Source organism: Arvicanthis niloticus, chromosome 2, assembly GCF_011762505.2.
Source record: "Arvicanthis niloticus isolate mArvNil1 chromosome 2, mArvNil1.pat.X, whole genome shotgun sequence".
Classification (NCBI taxonomy): domain Eukaryota; kingdom Metazoa; phylum Chordata; class Mammalia; order Rodentia; family Muridae; genus Arvicanthis; species Arvicanthis niloticus.
In genome coordinates, this window is record NC_047659.1 from 125,086,940 (window position 1) to 125,107,610 (window position 20,671).

At 41.1% G+C, this 20,671-nt stretch overlaps 1 protein-coding gene across 1 annotated transcript in view; it reads right to left on the reverse strand.

Annotated features, from left to right (window-relative positions):
* The window catches only part of Trpc4ap (transient receptor potential cation channel subfamily C member 4 associated protein), a 68,852-nt gene extending 53,015 nt beyond the window's left edge, over nucleotides 1–15,837 (reverse strand). Inside the window, exon 1 of the mRNA XM_034496089.2 lies at nucleotides 15,556–15,837. Within this exon, the coding sequence (XP_034351980.1) occupies nucleotides 15,556–15,723 (168 nt within the window). The 5' untranslated portion in view covers nucleotides 15,724–15,837. The remainder of the gene's footprint in view (nucleotides 1–15,555) is intronic.
* Between the last annotated feature and the right edge of the window lie 4,834 nt (nucleotides 15,838–20,671).

A 20,671-nucleotide genomic window follows, 5' to 3' on the forward strand; every position in this document is an offset into this window, starting at 1 on the left:
ACTGACTTGATAATATCTTCCATACTGCTTATTATTACTAAAACAATATTGCTCGTGCTGTTGATTTGATGTAATTCCTATCAAAGTCCAGTTGTCTTCATTGTAGAAATTAGTAATTTACTCTCATGTGGGAATGCCAGGGATCCAGAACAGTTAAAAGAGTCTTGAAGTTGGAAGAATTGTAATCCTGAATTGCTGATTTGTAAGTTCATCACAAGTCAACACCAATCAAGACTGGATTAACAGACTGGGCATAAAAAAAGACACCCTACACCAGTGGAACAGCAATGACATTCCCTAATGGTTATGCAGTTTTTGCTTTGCTTGTTTGGGGGGTGATTTGTTTGTCTTTCTTAGGTTTGTGAGACAGTCTGTGTAGTCCTGACTGGCCTGGAACTCACTATGGTGAACAGTTTGACCTCAAATTCGAATAGACCTGCCCATCTATGCCTCCTCAGTGCAGGGATTGAAAAACAGGTGCTACCCACCACATCCTGAGGTTAATTGTTTTGGTTTTTTGTTTTTTGGACAAGACCGTCAAAGCATAGAACAGTTTCCTCAACAAATGTTACTAGTACAAGTGAATATCTCTAAGCAAAAAAACAGAAAAAAAACAAAAAAAAAAAAAAAATGTGCTTGCAAGTATGAGGATACAAGTTCAATCTCCAGAACCTACTTAAAGAAATAAAAATTAAAAAATGCCAATGTGGTAGGCATACTTGTAAACCCAGAGCTGCAGAGCTGGAGACAGGAGGATTCCCTGGGCTGATTGGTTGGCCAAACTGGGCTACTCAGGGAGTTCCAGGTCAGTGAGAGACCCTGCCTCCAAAAACAAGGGCAACACCTAAGAAACAACACCAAAGGCTGTTTTTGTACACTGCACCCGCACACAGGCACGCACGCACGCGCGCACACACACACACACACACACCAGAAGAGAAAAACTATTACATCAGGCATACTGTCTGAAGCCACACAGCAAAAAACAGGAAAAAAATATTTAAAGCACAGAAAAGAAGGATTAAAAAAAAAATCACACCAACTATTGAATTCAGTGATGTTATCTTTTGAAAGTAAAGAAAAATATAAGTTTTCTCAGACAAAACTTGACCTCTCCTACCAGAAATATGAGAGTTAGCTCTTTAGAGACAAGGAAACTGATACTGGTGAGAATCTCTGTGGCTACCTATCTCTTGTAATGTGTCTTCTGTATACTATACACAAAGAGAGCTGATGAAACAAATGGATACAAATTAACTTTTTAAAATCTAAATTAATCTAAAATGCAAATAACAACAATTATCAGGTGATTGTAGCATCTAGAGAATGACCTGAATGTCAGCAATATAAATGAGAGGGGACTGAGATGCTCTTTCTACCCACAAACACTGCCTGACTGTTAGGAATGCTCCAAACTCCAGGACAACCAATACAAGCAAATCACTATATAATACCATACACACCTCTTTTGAAGCCTAGGTTAGCCTCAAACTAGCAGCAATCTTCTGCCTCAGCCTCTGGAATGCTGGGATTACAGATATAAGCACACACCCAACTAAAAATGACTTTAAAATAAATATGATTGGGGCTGAGAACATGGCTCCCTCAGTAAATTGTCTGCCACCACAAGCACAAAGGCCTGAGTTCAGATCCCAGCACCCTCTAAAAGCCAGGTGCAACAGCATACAGCTATAATCCCAGCACTGGAACTCAGTGGCCCCCCAGACTAGTTGAATAGATGAACACCAAGGTAAGAGAGAGGCTGTGTCCCCCCAAAAGAAAAACAAACAAACAAAAAAAAAATAAGTGAAAAGTGTCAAAGCAGGCAGACTTAAGATCAAACTTTGATCTCCACACATTCATGCCCATACACAGGAACACAACATCTACAAACGTACATAAACCACACACACACACACACACACAAGTATAGATAATACACTAAAAGAGGAGTCAGTACAATCATATAATGCTCAATTAATCCACAGAAGCTGAAAAAAATGAAAGGTTAAGAAAACAAATACAGGGCTGGAGAGAGCTCAGCAGTTAAGAGCACTGACTGCTCTTCCAGAGGTCCTGAGTTCAATTCCCAGCAACCACATGGTGGCTCACAGCCATCTGTAATGGGGATCCGATGCCTTTTTCTGGTGTGTTTAAAGACAGCAACAGTGTACTCACATACATGAAATAAATAAATAAATCTTTAAAAAAAAAAAAAAAAGAAAGAAAGAAAACAAATACACGAGGCCAGCCTGGTCTACAGAGTGAGCTCCAGGACAGCCAGGACTACACAGAGAAACCCTGTCTCAAAAAAAAAAAAAAAAAAAAAAGAAAGAAAGAAAGAAAACAAAACAAAACAAATACAATGCAGCTGTACCTGTGGTAGAATCTACCTTCTTATGTCACTAATTGATGTACAAATCCATGCATGATCAAACGCACCAATGTCTGCATACCAGTTTTAGAAAATAATTAGAAACTATCAATTAAAAGTCTATGAGTAAAATATAGTAGTATATACCTGTCAGTGAAATAAGTGGGGGAAAAAAGCCAACTATATGTTGTCCAAGAAAACCCCTTTTGTGACTAGAGAGATGGCTTGTGGTTAGGTGCCTGTACCACTTTTACAGAAGACCCAAGTTCAATTCCCAGCACCAACATCAGGCAGCTTACAACCAGCAGTAACTCTAGTTCCAGGGGGATTCTATTGCTCTGGCCTCCCCTGGTACCTGCTTTATATGTACATACCCAACACAGACTTATGCAAATACTCATAAGTAAAATAATAAAATACATTCTTTTTTAAAGAGCTACTTTAAATGTAACATTATGTATCTGTTAAAAGTATAGGGACAGAGTCCAACATGGTAACACACATTTGTAACACATTACTTAGGAGGTAGAGGCAGAAAGGTCAGGAGAAGTTCAAGGCCAGCCTTAGTTACCTAGTGAGTTCAATGCTAGTAAGGGTTACATGAGACTCTGTCTCAAATCAACAACAATAGCAACAACAACAACCAGAAGTGTAGAGAGAAGCTCAAGACTAAACACTGATCTTCTAAAGGACCCAAGTTTAGTTCCTAACACCCATAAGGCAGATCACAAGCATCTTTAACTACAGTTCCAGAGGATCTGATACCCTGATACCCTCTTCTGACTTCCATGGGCACCATGCATGCATGCAGTGTGTGTGTGTGTGTGTGTGTGTGTGTGTGTGTGTGTATATGTATATATGTATATGTGTGTATGTCTATACACACACACATATGTGCAAGCAAAATACTCATATAAGATAGATCTTTAAGCCGGGCAGTGGTAGCACACGCCTTTAATCCCAGCACTTGGGAGGCAGAGGCAGGCAGATTTCTGAGTTCGAGGCCAGCCTGGTCTACAGAGTGTGTTTCTGGACAGCCAGAGCTACACAGAGAAACCCTGTCTCGGAAAAAAACAAAAACAAAACAAAAAAGATAGATCTTTAAAAAGCAATAAAGTAAAAGGCATGGAGAAAAAGAAATCATGTTAACACCTAAAGAAAGCTTAAAGAGTTGTATGAAGTCTCAGACAACACAGAGTTCAGAAAAGGGAGAACTGTTAGGAATAAAGAGGGCCATGACCGAATGCTAAGGAGTCAGTGCTCCAAGATGGCAGACATGGTAGTTCTTAACATATGTGAACTGAACAGTATCACATCAAAATATAGGAAGCAAAACTTCAAAGAACTACCAAGACAAACACGAATTTTTTAACTTCATGAATTGTCAACAAGACAGCAAAGTCAGTAAGGACATAGTTGGCATGAGTGCCACCATCAATTAAGTAGGTCTGCAGCGTCTGTAATCCAACAACAGAGGAACACACACTATTCTCAAAGTCACATGAACAGTCACCAAAGACAGATCACATCCTTGGCCACAAAGCACACCTTGGCAAGTTTCAAAAGCAGCAACTGGCTGTTCCTGTAAGCAGCCAGAGGTTACCTGTTAAGATGGTTGCTACTCTCTTGACCCAGAAAACCCCACAAAATCATGCAAACCAAGAGGTTCAAACCTTCATGTTCACTTTAAGAACACCTGAGAAACTGACCAGGCCATCAAAGGTACCATATCCACAAAGCCACCATGTAGCTGGAGGATGTCACTTTAAAGAAACAATGTAGCCTGGCAGTGGTGGCACGCCTTCAATCCCAGCACTTGGGAGGTAGAGGCAGGTGGATTTTTCTGAGTTTGAGGCCAGCCTGGTCTACAGAGTTCCAGGACAGCCAGGGCTACACAGAGAAACCCTGTCTTGGGAAAGAAAAAAAAGAAAACAAAAAAAAAAGAAAGAAAGAAAAGAAAGAAACAATGTATACCATTCTGGTGGTATAATGGTGGAATCAGGAGGTGCACCCCAGTCAAACAGTGGGGCTGGACACAGGGACAGCTGCCAAAAAAAAATGCTGAATTTTTTGCTGGACATGCTTAAAAATGCAGAAAGTAATGCTGAACTTAGGGTTCAGATGTAGATTGTCTAGTCATTGAACATATCCAGGTGAACAAGGCACCTGAGATGCTCCAAGAAACCTGCAGAGCTCATGGCCGGATTAACCCACACTGAGATAATCCTCACTGAGAAGGAACAGACTGTTCCAAAGCCAGAAGAGGAAGGTGCTCAGAAGAAAAAGATATCTCAAAAGAAACTGAAGAAACAAAAACTCATGGCACTGGAATAAATTTAGCATAAAATAAATGTAGACAAAAGTTTTAAAAAATAGTAGCAACTGTATAAAGTATATTCTCAAACCACCATATAATGTGTCTAGAACTAACCAACAATGAACAGAATAGTTGGACAGTCTAAGATATTTGGAGATGAAACAATCATTCTAAATAACTGAGTCAAATAAGCCTCAAGAGAAATGTAAATTTTTTTTGAGCTAAATGAAAGATAAATTATCAAAGTTTTTAAGATGTAGCAAAATCTGTAGTAAAGCATGTGTTAGGAAGATGCAGCTCTAGCCCATAGCCTAAGCTTCTACCTAACACATCAGAGAAAGAAAAATGATTTAAGTTTAAAGCAAGCAGAGGAAAGAAAGAAATGATACAAGAGCAGAAACAGTGGATTCAAGCTGACTCTTGCAACTCAGACCTGTACCTCAGGCATGTGCTGGCTGAGGTAAAAGCACAGACCTGAGTTTGACACCAGCCTAAGGACTGACTAAACAAAACCTGGTCTCAAAAGGACCTTCCCCTCCTCACACCCCCCCCCCAAAAAAAAAACCCAAAAAAGAAAGGAGAAAAAGAAAAAAGGAAAGATTAAATTAGAAAACAGGAAATCTGTACAGAAAAAAGTTGATTAGAAATTGGATCTATAAAGAAAAATAGAATCAATAAACTCTAGCCAGACTAATTAATCAAGAAAAAGGATACAAATGACTAATGCCAGAAATACATGGAAGGTCATTATTACTGATCCTAGGGACATTAACAATAAAGTAATTCTGTGAACAACTCTGACCAAAATTTTATTAAATTAAATAGACCATTTTTTTGAATGGTACAATCAAGAGATACAGAAAGAGAAAGGAATATGTTGACAAAACCATCTATTCTAGAAAGTGTACAAGTAAAAGTGGGCAAAGTCTCTAAACAGATATTTCTCCAAAGGTAACAGACAGATGGCCAGGAAATGTGTGACAAATGATCAGTGCCAGAGTCCTCAGAGGAAAAGCAATCAAATCCACAATGAGCTATGGCACACCAGCCAGGACCATAATCACAAAGACACAAGGAAGTGTTTGGGATGCCTTTAATCCCAGCACTCAGGAGACAGGCCTCTGTGAATTTGAGGACAGCCTGGTCTACAAAGTGAGTTCCTGGACAGCCAGGGCTATTACAACAAAGAAACCCTGTCATGGAAAAAATAAAATAAAACAAAAATTTTAAAAAGAAGTGTTTGGGAAACTGGAACTCTTTCACTCCAAGAAGAAATGAAAAATAGCACAGCTACAAATGAGCAAGTACTGAAAAGTCCAACATAGAGCCAGGAAGAATGGAGCGTGACTCTAACACCAGTATGCAGAAGGTAGAGCAGCAGGAGGGTCACGCAGATTTAAGGCCTACACGAGCCACTTAGCAAGACTCTGAAAACCTGAGTGGTGCAACTTGCCTAGCTGTTAATAAGGCCCTGAGACAGATCCCCAGCAACACACAGACACAGACACAGACACAGACACAGACACAGACACACAGACACAGACACAGACACACACACACACACACACACACACACACACACACACACACACCCCAGAATTATATGACCCAGCAATTCTTTTCCTAGGCAAATGTCCACAAAAGTGTTGTACACAAAAGCTTACAACAGCATTTATCTTAGTAAGCAAAAGTAGAAACTTGAGTGCACCTAACTGGTAAACAGACTGATAAAATATAGGATATTCGTATGATGGAATATTTATTATTTGGCAAGAAGTGATCCATATAACAGATAAATCTTGAGGCTATCATTCTAAATGATAGACTACATATTGTTTGATTCTATTTAATACAAAAATATTCAGAATAAGTCAATCCGAAGAGATAGAATATGAATGAGACTAGCTGCTGCTGAGGGCCAGAGACAGGAACTGGAAAGTAGCTGTGTAGGTACAGGGTTGGTTTGGGTTTTGGTTTGAGCTACTTTCAATGTAGCTGAGGATGGCCCTGAACTCTGACCTTCCTGCTTCTACCTTCCAAGTTCTGAGATTAAAGGCATGCTATGCTTCCTCCAGACCATAATCAAGTTCTTTTTTTTTTATTGTTTTTGTTTTGTTTGTTTGTTTTGTGAAAAAATATTCTAAAACATTGGTTTGCGGTAACTATAACTTTGTATAAACACCAATTATTGGTGACTTAAATGGGGTGTGTGTAGTAAGTCAACACTTCAACAAAGATGCTATAAAGACTAAATAATGTACATAAGCACTTTAAAGTGACAGAAAAGCCCTAAAACTATTTTGGTGACAGTTGCATAATTTTCTGAAATTTTTTTAACTTATCTTATTTTTATGTGTATGGGTGTTTTTCTGCATGTATGTGCATCACATCTGTGTCTGCAGAGGTCTGTAGAAGGCTTTTAATCCCCTAGAAATGGAGTTATGTACAGATGATTTTAAACTGCTACATGGGTATTAGGAACTGAACTTATCTCCTGAACACCAAGTACCCTTAAGCCATCTCTCCAGTGCCATAATTTGCTAAACAAACAAACAAACAAACAACAAACAGCTACAAACCAGTGAAATGAAAATTTACAATTGGTAATTTCATTTTGGTTTTTGAGACAGTGTCTAATGGAGCTCAGGCCAGCCTGATCCCCCTACTTACCCTTCTCAAATACTGGGATTACAAGCATGAGTAAATTTGGTTGTTTTAAGTCTCAATAAAATTGTAATTTAAAAGAAACATCAAGGATTGGGGAGATATGTCTCTAAAGCTCTTGTCCTGCAAGTGTGAGGATCTGAGTTTAGATCCCCAGAACTGACTCATATTTAAAAAGTCAGGCATGGTGGAATACACCTGTAACCCCAGCAATGGGAGAAGGATAAGACAGATCCCTAGACGCTCACAGGCCAGCTAGCCTGGCTATGTGGTGAAGGTCAAGCCAATGAGAGTCTATGCTTCAAACAAAAAAGAAGTCATTTGAAGACTGACACCCAAGGTTGTCTTCTGACTTACATATACACCTATGCATGAATGTACTTGCACTCACCCCCACAAACACATACATGTGCAATGTACATGTACACACAGACATACACACAAATAATATTAAGGAAGCCCAATAAGGAGTCAACATGGAGCCAGAACCAATATGACATTTCATGTGAAAAGCAAGTATCATATTAAATAAATATATTTAAATCCCCAAATGTCAATTAGTACAATAAAATTTAAAAACAAAGTATATTATGCTGCCTACCAGAGAAACATTTAAGAAAGCCTGAACATAACAGACTGGGAAATAATACACAATGTAAAAGCACACACCAGAAGAAAGGTGGTGTAATTTATCATCAGCAAGAAACTCAAAGCAAAAAGCACTACCAGAGAGCCAGGCTGATGACACAGACTGGTAATCCTAGCACTCAACAGGCTGAAGCCAGAGGACTGCCGTGAGTTCAAGGCTGGCAAGGGCTGCATGACAACATTTGTCTCACAAATAAGTAAATAAAGGAGAACATGTGCAGAGATAAGCACCTTATGAACATAAGTGTGCCCATCTCAGTGAGATACACAGCTAAACGCCTAAGCAAGGCCATGCACTTCAGAACTTATTCTGAATCTTTAAGCCATTGAGAACAGGCAGAAATTCTTAAACAGGAAAAATTACTTAAATGATAGAATGAACTATAATAAAACTAAGCATTTATATTTACCAACAGATCTTTTTGTTGTTTTTTGAGATGAGGGTCTCACTATGTAGCACACTGGCTGGCCTAGAACTATGGAGACCAAGCTGACCTTGAACTCAAAGATCTTTCTGCTTCTGTCTCTTCTATGACTGGTTCATCAAAAAAGATCTTTATAGATTAAAAAGGCGCCATAGAATGAAAGAAAGTATCTGCAAGACATCTCTTCAAAAGGTGAATATTTCCAGCTAGATGTGGTGGTACACGTCTTTAATCCCAGCACTCAGGAGACAGAGGCAGATGAATCTCTGGGAGTTTAAGGCTAGCCTGGTTTACAAACAGAATTCCAAGCCAGATATAATGAGACCCTATTTCAAGAAAAAAAAAAGTCAAAGACTTCTAGTTAAGTAAAGATGAAAACAGGGCCTGGAAAGATGGCTCAGTGGGTAAGAGCACTGGTGACCTTCCAGAGGACTCGGGTTCAATTCCCACCACCCACATGGTGGCTCACAATAATCTGTAGTGCCAATTACAAGGGATCTGATGCCCTCTTCTGACTTCCTCAGGCACCAGGCATGCACATGCTACATAGAGATGTTCATACAGGTAAAACTCTCATACACATAAAATAATTTATGAAAGAAAATTAATAACAACAAAAATTAACAAAATATTTGAATAGGCAATTCACAAAAGGTGTTGTCCAAAATTTGCCAATAAACTTCTGAAAAGGAGTTTACTTCATTAACTCACCATAAACTAAACCCATAGTGATCATACCATTAAACACCTAAGGGAAAAAAATTCAAAAACCCTAAAATTATACCCTCCAGGTGATACAAATACATACAAAATACATGATCAAGTGTCCATGTCACCATTATTCATAATAGTCCCTAAACAAGAGTTAGTTAGAGGCTATCTGGGGCCAGCTCCGCAACACAAAGAGATCCTGTCTCAAAATATAATAAATAAAAATAATCACTTCCACATGGTATATATCATGTCTTTACAAGTTATCATCATTTGAATATAAAATGTATCCCATGCTTGTGCTCATGTCTGAGCAGTCTGGAAGATTATGGGGCCCTTGGGCCTTTGACCTAGATAGCACAAGTGAAGACTGGGGAGGCTCTTGAAGTTAACACCTGGGTTGGTTCCTGCCAGAGCAATCTGCATTTTTTCTGCAGCCATGTGCTCCCTCCACCATGCCATACTCTCCACAGTGGACTATACTCCTGAAGCCACAGCCAAAATACAACTATCCTCTCTTCTCTCTTCTTCATCTCTGCTTCTGTGAGATGTCAGTCACAGGGATGAATGATGTAAACAGCATATACAATGTGATTCCAGAAGGAAAAAGGAGGAGGAGAGAGGAATGATCATGGAAATAAGCTCATGTCTATAATGAGACTAGTTTCTAGAGTCTAGCTTCAGTGGTGACCACATGGCTACATACGTCTGTCAAGCCCCACTAAAATGTTTCTCAATGGAACATAACACATGTTCAGCATGAAAAGAAGAAAAGTGAATTTTACTATAGTATGTATGCATTTGTATATCAATTAAAATAAAGGACTATTTTAAATATCAAGGAAAAATATATAGGCAGTAACTGTTAGACACACATGGCTCTATATAAACAGTAATTACATCAGCAGCAGAATGTAACTACTTGATACCACAACCAGAATTGATATCCTGAGAGAATGGTAGAGACGAGTGACATACAGACGCTAATCTTTTACATGAGGAGGAAAATACATATCGTCAAATTGGAAAGTCAAGAAACAGCTTCAGAAAGAAACAAGTTAGTTAGAAATCCTCACTCTCTGGCTTCTTGAGTCTTCCTCCTGCATGGTCACAGCTACACTGAAGACAATGGCTAGCTTGGGAGAACTGAGGTAGAGTTAAAAGTGGAGCAGGGCACTGCCATTGTCTGTAATAGCCTCCTGATTCCCAGAGAGCCAGCCACAGTGCAACACCCAACCTCAGAAGGAGCTTCACCACTAAACACTGGCTTACTAGACATTTACTTAAAGTCCGTCAGGCACGGTAGCTTGTGCCTATAATTAATCCGAGCACTTTGAAGGCTGAGGTAGGAGGTGTGCCATTAGTTAGAGGCTATCTGGGGCCAGCTGGGCTACACAAAGAGATACTGTCTCAAAATATAATAAATAAAAATAATCACTTCCACTTTGTTTTCCTTGCAAGTAGCCGAGCCCTGTGATGAAAGCACCACCATTCAGGCATCCTCACAGCTGAGTTAGTGGCAGGTGTCATATGGGCTTTTCTCTTCAAGCACTTGTGGTTTGACAGTTTACAGGAGTGATAATCTCCTACATCGTGTTCCCTACACTGTCAGCCTGTTTAGTCAACAGACATTTCCAGACATTCACAATTGTCATTGATTGTCTTTACTGCCTTCCTTTTAAAATAAAAGCAGATTTCTGTGAAAACAAATGTATATCTTCTTTGTTTAATTCTAATCATAAGATAGCTAATATCGTAAAATAGCCAAGTGAGGCAAACAGACATTTCAAAGGATTATTAATAAAGATTAAATATATTGTTAGGATAGTCTAAAAACAAATATTAACCACTTAATACTTGTATCCTATGCCATGGTACTTGTGTGGTTTCAACACAAGTAGGGGGTGCATCTTAGGGTTTGTGGGTACAAATGCTATCCACTAAAATTAACACTATGTATATATACACTTCTGGAACTTTAGTTATCCAGGAGGTTTTTTCTTCTTCTCTTCTTCCCTCTCTTCCCTCTCCCCTACCTAAAGAAGAAGGTCACGATCGCTCTATGAAATCCTGGCTGGCCTAGAACTTTCTGTAGACCAACTTGGCCTTTGAGTAATCAACAGTCTCTGCTTCCCAAATGCTGGAGTTACCAGCTGTAGGTACCAGCTGATAGGTATCACATGGGGAAAACCTGTTTTCCAAGGTGTCCTCAGTATCAAACTGCCCTTACCAGGAAAAAAGTGTTTTACTTAAATCATTGGGTTTCAAACCCTAGTTAGAGTAAGACTAAAACAGCACCTACAGAAGAAAAATAAATAAATAAAGTGGGGAGGGAGTTTACATAGAGCAGGTGATTGGAAATACCTACCCATGTGGTGCTAAAGAGTCAGAAATGGAATGAAGACTTAAAGGCTATCAGAATATAGAGTATTCGTTAAAATAATAAAAGGCAACCTTTTTGCACTCCTCATTGTGGGAGTGTTTGCCTAGCATATACCAGGCCCCAGGTTTGATTCCTAGTAACACACAGAAATGGAGGGGGCATGGGAAGGAAGGGAGAGAGGATCTAAAAAAAAAAGTAGAAAGTAAAAACAGGGAAATCTAGAATGATCACAACGGATGCAACAGCAGCACTTGGGGAGTGTAAGGGATCCCATAACCAAGCTACAGGCTATTTGAGGATGGTGGGCCATCGTATGTACAGGTGCATCGTTCTAGTGCCCAGTTTATCCAGTCTATCTTTCCCCTCAACTCCACTGGCCTTGTAGAAATCTTGTATCCCCATAACAGAGGAAGCAGATTTGATTCTACAGCACTGGGAAGCAGCTGGGGGCTTCAAGCAGAGGACTTATAAGACCCAAGTTGCTTGAGCATCAATGTACAGATGAATTTGAAGGCATCAATAAGGTGTGAAGTATCTTGGCGTATTTATTACCTTGACAGAGGTCAGAGAAAGGTTGGGAAGAGAAGGCAAATAAAAACCCAAGTAGGACCACCCACTTTAAATTCTGTGACCTACAGTCTTATCCCAGGTGCCCTTGTGTCCCACTTATGGAGAGGGGAAAGAACGAGGGAACATGGGATTTGGTGGAAGAGGAACCCAAGATTCTGGTTTTCTACATATTAGTTATTTACATGGAGCAGGTGATTGGAAATACCCATGTGGAGCTAAAGAGTCAGAAATGGAATAAAGACTTAAAGGCCATCAGAATATAGAGTATTTGTTAAAATAATAAAAGGCAACCTTTTTGCACACTCAGTATACTTCAGCTACTATTTTCAATGTTTTCTTGTAAAAACTCATTTTTCTTCATCGTAATATTAAGAGATTAGGTCCTATGATGACCTCTATTTTACAGATAAAGAAACAGATATTAAATAACTTTCCCAAAGACAATAAAAAGTATGTACCAGAGCCAGGTTTCAAATCACAGGTGACCTGACTCTGGAACTCTTAAAGGCCATGGAATTATTGGAGAGTGACTATAGACAGACACAGACTGGGGATACAATATTACAAGTCAAAGAGTTTCCTAAATCCTTCCCATCAAGTGCTTGGCATGGTTTGAGGCTCTGCAAATACAAAGAAAAATAAGACACTCTGTCAAAAAGTCCAGTCTAATTACTGCTAAGAGCAACTATTTATCAAATAACCAATATTTGGCACACTGGTAACCTTTCTAGACCTATTGTTTCACCTGATACTCATAACAACCACATGGGACAGAAGTCATTACTACTATTTTAGAAGTACTGAAACTGGGATCTGAAGAGACTGATTAGCCTAGGAGCACTGGCTAAAACAGGCTGGAACTAAGATTCAACTCAGGCCCTTCTAACTTCAAAACCCAGTCTTTCCCAAGGAAATCCTACCATATGGTAACACTCAGATAAACCTTCAGAGCATCGCTCAAGCTCACAGCAAGACAAATCAGAAGGGTGGGCAGCTGGGGAGGGGCCTGAGGAGTCACTCAGTGGACTGATACAGTTTCAGGTTTATAAGCTGAGAAAGTTCTAGAGATCTGGTAGTGTGCATCAGTGTGAGACTAGTAAACACTACTGCTCCTATAGTTTCAAACAGTTGTGATGATCAGCTGTTATATTTTTTACTTAAAAGGTATTTTTAGGTAGGTGGTGCTCTTGGTGCCCAGCCTGCTGCCCCTTGCAACGCACTTAATAAATCTGTTTTCTTCCCCACTCCACCGCCCCCTCCAAAGTTTTTTTTAAAAACTTGGCACTTTCCTACTCTGCCATATGCCATAACCAATATGCGTACTCTGCTATGGAAATAAGGGTGAGCAAATAATTTATTCTGCATATTGGGAGAGGGAGAGCATAGCCAGGAAAAAACCCTGAAGAAGTCTACGAAGAAAGGGCACAACGAGATGTGAAGGTACCCACTTCATTTATCACTATTATTTGGGAGACAGGAGTTCTAATCCAACCTCTGAAATAGCTCCCACACCTTTATAAAACTACCAAAGAAATATGCAATCATAGGCTAAGAAAGTAAGCAATAAAAACAAACTTTGGGGATTGAGAGAGTAATAATGGGGGCCACAATGAATAGCCAAAACAGGCTGCAAGAATAGTTTAGTAACCTTCTAACCTAGCTCTCTACATTCCTAGCATTTCAGCATTGGAAGCAAATTATTCTCTTATATTGTCTCATTTAGCATGTTAAAGAATTTGTTTAGTTCATTGTTCTTACTGATCATCTGGACGGATGTTAGGTCACACTGCCTAACCTTTCTAAACCTCAGTTTCCTCATCTGTGTTAAGAGATGAATTCAACATGGCTCATACTATTGAAGATTTCTGGGTGTGGTAGAAGGCACCTATAATCCCAGCACTAAGAGGGCAGAGACAGGAGGACCTGCACAAGTTCAAGGCCAGCCTCATCTATATAATGAGTTTCAAGGCCAGGCAAATCTACATAGTGAGGCCTGTCTCAAAAGAAAACACATATTCAAAAAAGTCAGCAGCCTGCACATTGACTGATCCAAAAATATGTGATCATTAAAGGTTAGTCAGTCCTCTTTCTGCCTATTCTGATATACTCGGGCTCCGTGAGGTATTCTGGCTTCAAGGACAGAGCAAATATTTCTCACATTATCTTAAGGCAGATGTAGAGAAACACAAGGAAGAAAAGGCTACTCATCTACAGTTTCTACAGGAAAATACAGCTACCCCCAAAGTGCCCCTTCATTTGTGACCCTCCACAAATATGTCTGTCTTTATCTGTTCAGTAACATTCAAACGGATCAAAATTACCTTTAAATATGTATTGGTATGTTGAGAAAAATCTCACACCCATTCTCATCCACTCACCTAATTCCCAACCCTCTCCCATCAACACTGTTTGGTTCCTTATGTAGTCCTCAAAACCATATACAAAGCTATCTTGAAATTAAGCTAACGTTTTTCAAAATGTGAAGTTCTGGGACCACCTGGGATAATGAAGAAAAAGTGAGGAGTCATTTATTCTGCTTTATTCTAAGGTTGTGCCCATACCCACCAACACACACACACACACACACACACCAGAACACCATACTGGACATCTATTGGTATAATGATAAGCTAGGCATTAAACATAACAATAATTGATTACCTACCCTTCAGCCCTTATATGCACCTGAAATATACTAACACTTGACACAACTATCTCCTCTAAATTTGACAATAACCTTAAAGGGTGAATTAAACAAGAAAACTACTGCCCTGAAAGGTAACTTGCCCAATAAGAAAGAGAATAGGGCTTTGAACTAAAGTTCTTCCCCAAAGCACGTATCCCTACGCTAGTAAAACAGTCTTCAGCACCGTTGGAGCTCAGCCTAATGTGTGATACAGACGTGAAAAGGGCAGACAACAAAGAAATATGCAATCACGGGCTAAGAAAATAGTGCAACAGAAAACGAACTGGGTGATCTGATAGACTAACAACGGGGGCCTCTTTAGAAAAGGAGGAGGAACGTTGAGGCCTCTGAGAAGATGACATTTATCATAGGCTTGGAAACCGTTTGGGGGGGGGGCCTGCAGTGAAGAGGACTCCGTCCTGCTTACAAGGGGCAAACATGAGACCAGTAGATGATGAAGCCAACTCGCCAAGGTCCTCCAGACACGCAGACGTGGCGCAGGGAAATGAGGATCTAGAAACTCGGCACAGGGCTTATACGCGCCATCAATACCCCAGGCAGCTCGACTCCACTCGGCCCAGATCCGCAGGCCTCTGAGCTGGCCACTGCTCCCCGTCCCACCGTGGCTGACAGCGTCCGGACCGCAAACAGGACAGCGCCGCGGCCAGCCAAGGGGGATCTGGCCAGTCCGCAGCGGCCTGGAAAGGCCTCTTCCCCGGCCCCTGGCCAGCTCCAGCCTGGCCCGCCCCGCCCCGCCCCTCCGGGCCCGCCTCGTACCTGCACCGCCCGAACCAGGCCTCGGCCGGTGAGCTGGCCCTGCCGCAGCTGCAGCAGGATGTTACCCGGCCTCGGCCGACCTCCCCAGCCGCCCCAAGCCGCCGCGGTCGCTGCCGACCGCCTCCCCCGGCTGGCCCCAGCTCCAGCCGCTGCCGGCGCTGCCGCCATGTCTCCTCGTCCGACAAACAGGAAGCAAGCGGTCCCGGAGCCGCGTCGATTTCTACGGGGCGGCGGAGGACTCTCTACATCGCCCCCAGTGGACAGACGCGGAGGTGCAAGCCGCGTGGCAGGGCCTGTGCGTGCCCCGAGGCCTTATGGGAACTGTAGTCTTTGACGAGGGCGGACAGGTAGCAGAGATGCTGCTCTTCCTGGACCACCTGTTTGTCACGTACCACCTCCAGCAATTCTACGAGGCTGCTCCAAGTGGAAGACCAGTCACTGTGTGCACGAGCTTTCAAATTTTTCGTCTAGTGAGAAATGATGCAGCCCAGTGGCCAGGGAAGGATTCTAGGCCCTAGGCCAGAGTTGACAATTGACATATGTCCCCTTCCTTTTACAACTGACTTTAGCCAAGTCACTGTATTTTACCCCTAGCCCTCAGTCCATTCAATATTTAGGCCCTGGGAGCCGGATCAGTCAATGAATATTTTATTATAATTAACAAATGTTTTATGTAAATAATACATAAAGGACCATCAATGTGCTATTGCTTATTCGAAGAAAATGGCAAAAAAAAAATTTTTTTTTCATTTACAGATGTCAATAGTTTCTAAAGGCACCAGCTGTATTCCTCACACTGAATAGATGGTGAGGTGGAGGGCGAGGTGATAAGCAGAACTGCAGAGGACCCTGTTAGGGAATGAGGATTTCAGGGGACCACAGCAAATCCACACAAATAAATGTAATTGTCTAGGTGGTCATGACATTCAATGGAATAATGCAAGGAAATGGGATTGGCAAAATGTATCCCCTATCAAATAGAACGCCGCCCTAATTTTCCCCACAAGTAGAACTGAACTCACAGGCTTGGACAAACCTCTGCAGCAGGGTGGTGCTGACTCTCCCCACTTTCTCTTCTAGGAGGCAATCTTGTAACAAAAAGAAGGAGGTTTGAGTGTGCCAAATTAGGATACTAAGAAGTTTGCTACTTGTAACTAAAGTGGCAATAGTTTGTTGCCCAAACCAGAAGTCCTTAAAGAGTGAAACGATGTGATAAATAATTGTTTATGGTTTATGCACACTGCTAAGGCAAACTAGACTGTGGTTGTCATCGTCATGCTCACTGACAAGGCGTGGTTCTTGCTCACCTCCAACAGATCACTGCTACGCTGTCTGGTTTCCTCATCCGGAGAGATGAGTCAGTGGGTAGAGGCACTGGCTGCTAAGACTGAGGACCTAAGTTGTTGGGTCCTCTGAACCCATATTGGTGAAAGGAGAGAAATGACCCCTCCAAATCAAATAATTGCCCTTTAATATCTCTCCCTCTCCCCCCCTCCCCTTGACATAAATCATAATCTGTGCACCTCTCTGGTTATTACGATCTGTTTAATACTTTGCCACACCCATCTCCAGTATCCAGACCAGTACCTGGAATAAAGCCAGTGATAAAAGTTGTTTTGATCTGATCAGTGGATCACTAAACAGATGCAGCCACTCCTACAAGATTGCTACAAGCCAAACCACACAATGGAAAGAGGAGTTGGGGGTAGCTGGTGAGATGACCCAGGGGGCAAAGGCCCTTTCTGTCAAGCCTGAAATCCTGAGTTTCATCAAAATAGTAGAAGCAAAGAACCCATCCCAAACGTTAACCTCTGACCTCCACACAAGTGCCAAGGCACTCCTTCCTATATATGTGTGTCCACACACACAGTGAGACAGAGAGAGACAGACAGAGAGAGACAGAGAGAGAGACAGAGATGGAGGGGGAAGGAGAGAGAATGTTAAAAATTAGTAGACAAGCAGGAATACGCAATTCATAGGGAAAAGATGGCAAATAAATGTGGGGGGAAAGGTCTTAGTTTTCCCCAGAATAGAATGCCAGAGATGAGACACCTTTCCAGAAAGCAACATGTAATGTGGACTTCTTTTGACTTGATAACATTCCTTTAGCACTATGGCAAATTAGCATTCTAGTTAGTGTAATTTTAGAAGACATAGCCAAAGCTACTAGTCAAGAAAAAAAAAAAAAAAAAGAAAGAAAGCTGCCAAGTTGGAAACAAAACCACACATAAGGGGCCAAGCAAATGGGGCTGGAGAATGACAGCCCAGCTGTTAAAAGTGCACACTGTTCCTGCCCAAAACCTGAGTTCCTTCCCAGCACCTACATTGGGAGGCTCACTCCAGCCCCAGGGGGACGTGATTCTGGACTCCACTGCCATCTGCAATCACATGAACAGACCCTGAACACACAAATACATTTAAAACTAATAAAAATAGGTCTTTTTTTAAAAGCCTTCACCCTTCACCTTGATTTCAGTCTTTAAGGACGCCATAATACTAGGAAGTAAGGAGAAAGGTTTCCTGAAACCTGTGTGAAGGCTGAGAGCAAGTTATCTGTTTCCGGTCAGCCTCTCCCAACTGCTTCCCACCACCAGAGGGAGCAGCATCCTTCTGCCAAGGGGCCTGTTGATGTGGATCTGGGTCAACATTGAAAAAAACAAAACAAGACAAAACAAAATGGAAACTCTCAGCTTGACTAATTTTTTGCAGTAAGCCCAGTGGTGTCACTACATATGACGCTGTTATTCCTAGAATATTAACCTTCCTTAAATTAACTACCACGAGCCAGGCAGTGGTGGCCCATGCCTTTAATCCCAGGATTTGGGAAGCAGAGGCAGGTGGATTTCTGAGTTTGAGGCCAGCCTGGTCTACAGAGTGAGTTCCAGAACAGCCAGGGCTACACAGAGAAACCCTGTCTCTAAAAACAAACAAACAAACAAACAAAACCCTACCACAATCATCTCAATTACACATACAGATTTTTCTAAGGCAATTTTTTAAGAGTAATTTTTGTTTTGATCACAGGGAAGTCATAATCAGAGAAAAATCACATTATTATATTCAGACCATAGTAATAACTGTTCATGTATCATCATGTGTATCATCTTGTGACATCATTTTGGACACTATGTTTCATGTTTTGTTTCTTTTTTTTTTTTTAAAGAAACTACAAGTTTTTATTTTATATCTCCCTTTCTGTTTTTTTTAAGATTTATTTATTTACTTCATATTATGAGTACACTGTCACTGTCTTCAGACACATCAGAAGAGGACATTAGATCCCATTACAGATGGTTGTGAGCCACCATATGGTTGCTGAGAATTGAACTCAGGACCTGTGGAAGAGCAGCCAGTGCTCTTAACCACTCAGCCATCTCTCCAACCCCTCATGTTTTGTTTCTAATACACAATTTCTCAATGATTAAAACAACTGTGGGGAGAGGGAGGTCCTATTCTTTCCTTTCACCTGTGGGTTCTGGGTCTTGAACTCATGTCACGTCTGGTGGCAGATGCCTTTACCTGTGGAGTCATCTCACTGACCCAGTGACTTGTTGATTTAAACATTTTCTATCACCTTATGAGCCAGGCATTGTCACAGGGACTGGAGATGCTGTGCTCAGAAAACAAAAGCCCCTGCTCTCACAGAACTTGCACTGGGTCTAAAACCCTCCCTTTCCTGGGCACTTACCAGTGGCCGACCATTTTATTCTCAAGTCTTTTTTTTCACTTTCTTGCCTCAGTGTTTTTGGGGGAAAAAGAATTCAAATCTACAGAAAGGTTGAAAAACTACATTCTGAGCACCCATGTATCCTTTGCTTACATACTCTCCCATTATTAACATTATGTTTTATTTCTCTCTCTCTCTCTCTCTCTCTCTCTCTCTATCTCTCTCTCTCTCTCTCTGTGTGTGTGTGTGTGTATGTGTGTGTGTATGTATTCTCCTACGTAGATATATAGATATATAACACATAATATGTATCTTCATATATTATCATAGGTAGATAAATATTTATAAAGAACGTTCATTTTGCTAAGCCTCTTATTTTTCTTGTGGATGTATATGAGCTTGGGCATATGCATGCTTAGGTTTATATGTGAAGGTCAGGGGATAACTTGGTCCTCTCCTTCTACCGTGTGAATCCAGGAGACTGAGCTCACATCTTCAGACTTGGCAACAGGTTCCTTTACCCACTGAGCCATCTTGCTGACCCAAATCATTTATTTTTTTGCCAAGCCATTTTAAAAATGTATAGATGCCTTGAGATTTCACCTCAAAATTTTAGTGTTTGTCTCTTCAGAATAAACACATGCTTCAATAAACACTGAAACATCATATCCAAGAAATTAATGTGGATTGCATCTACAATTCAGGATTCAAGAAGCTAAGCCAGAGCTACGCAGTGAAATCCATTCTTTAAAAAACAAAAACCCCGCTACTCCATTGAAGGTCATGCTGAAGACACTGGACTTGTATAGAGCAAAGCTCACTAAGCTCACTGGAAACACACACACACACACACACACACACACACAAAACCCTATATAAAGCTTGCCTCCAGACAGTTCCCTGCTGCTTTTTTTTAAAGATTTATTTATTTATTTATTTATTTATTATATATACAATGTTCTGCCTGCATGTGTGTATGACTGCAGGTCAGAAGAGGGCACCAGATCTCATTATAGGTAGTCATAAGCTAGCATGTGGTTGCTGGGAATTGAACTCAGGACCTCTAGAAGAGCTGCCGGTTCTCTTAACCTCTGAGCCATCTCTCCAGCCCTCCCTGCTGCTTCTTGCCAGCCCAAACAGAGGCAGACACCTTCTAGTGTCTTTCCCAATAAATCTCTTCTGTAAGATTTGTTGTGCAGAGTGGCTTTGTGGTACTCCTTGGTCTTGACTGCCAAGATATATTTCCCCTCAGCTGCAACACTTCTATTAGGGATACCTTTCCCCGCCGAGTTGTAATCCTTACATTAGAACCATGTTTGATAAAAGGTTAATGACCTAAAAGCCTTAAGAGGACTGGGAAACTCCAGACAGGAAACTTGGCTAGACTGAGACCTTTCGGAGCTTCTGATAAGGGGAGTCACATACCAAACCCCACGGGGATCTAACATT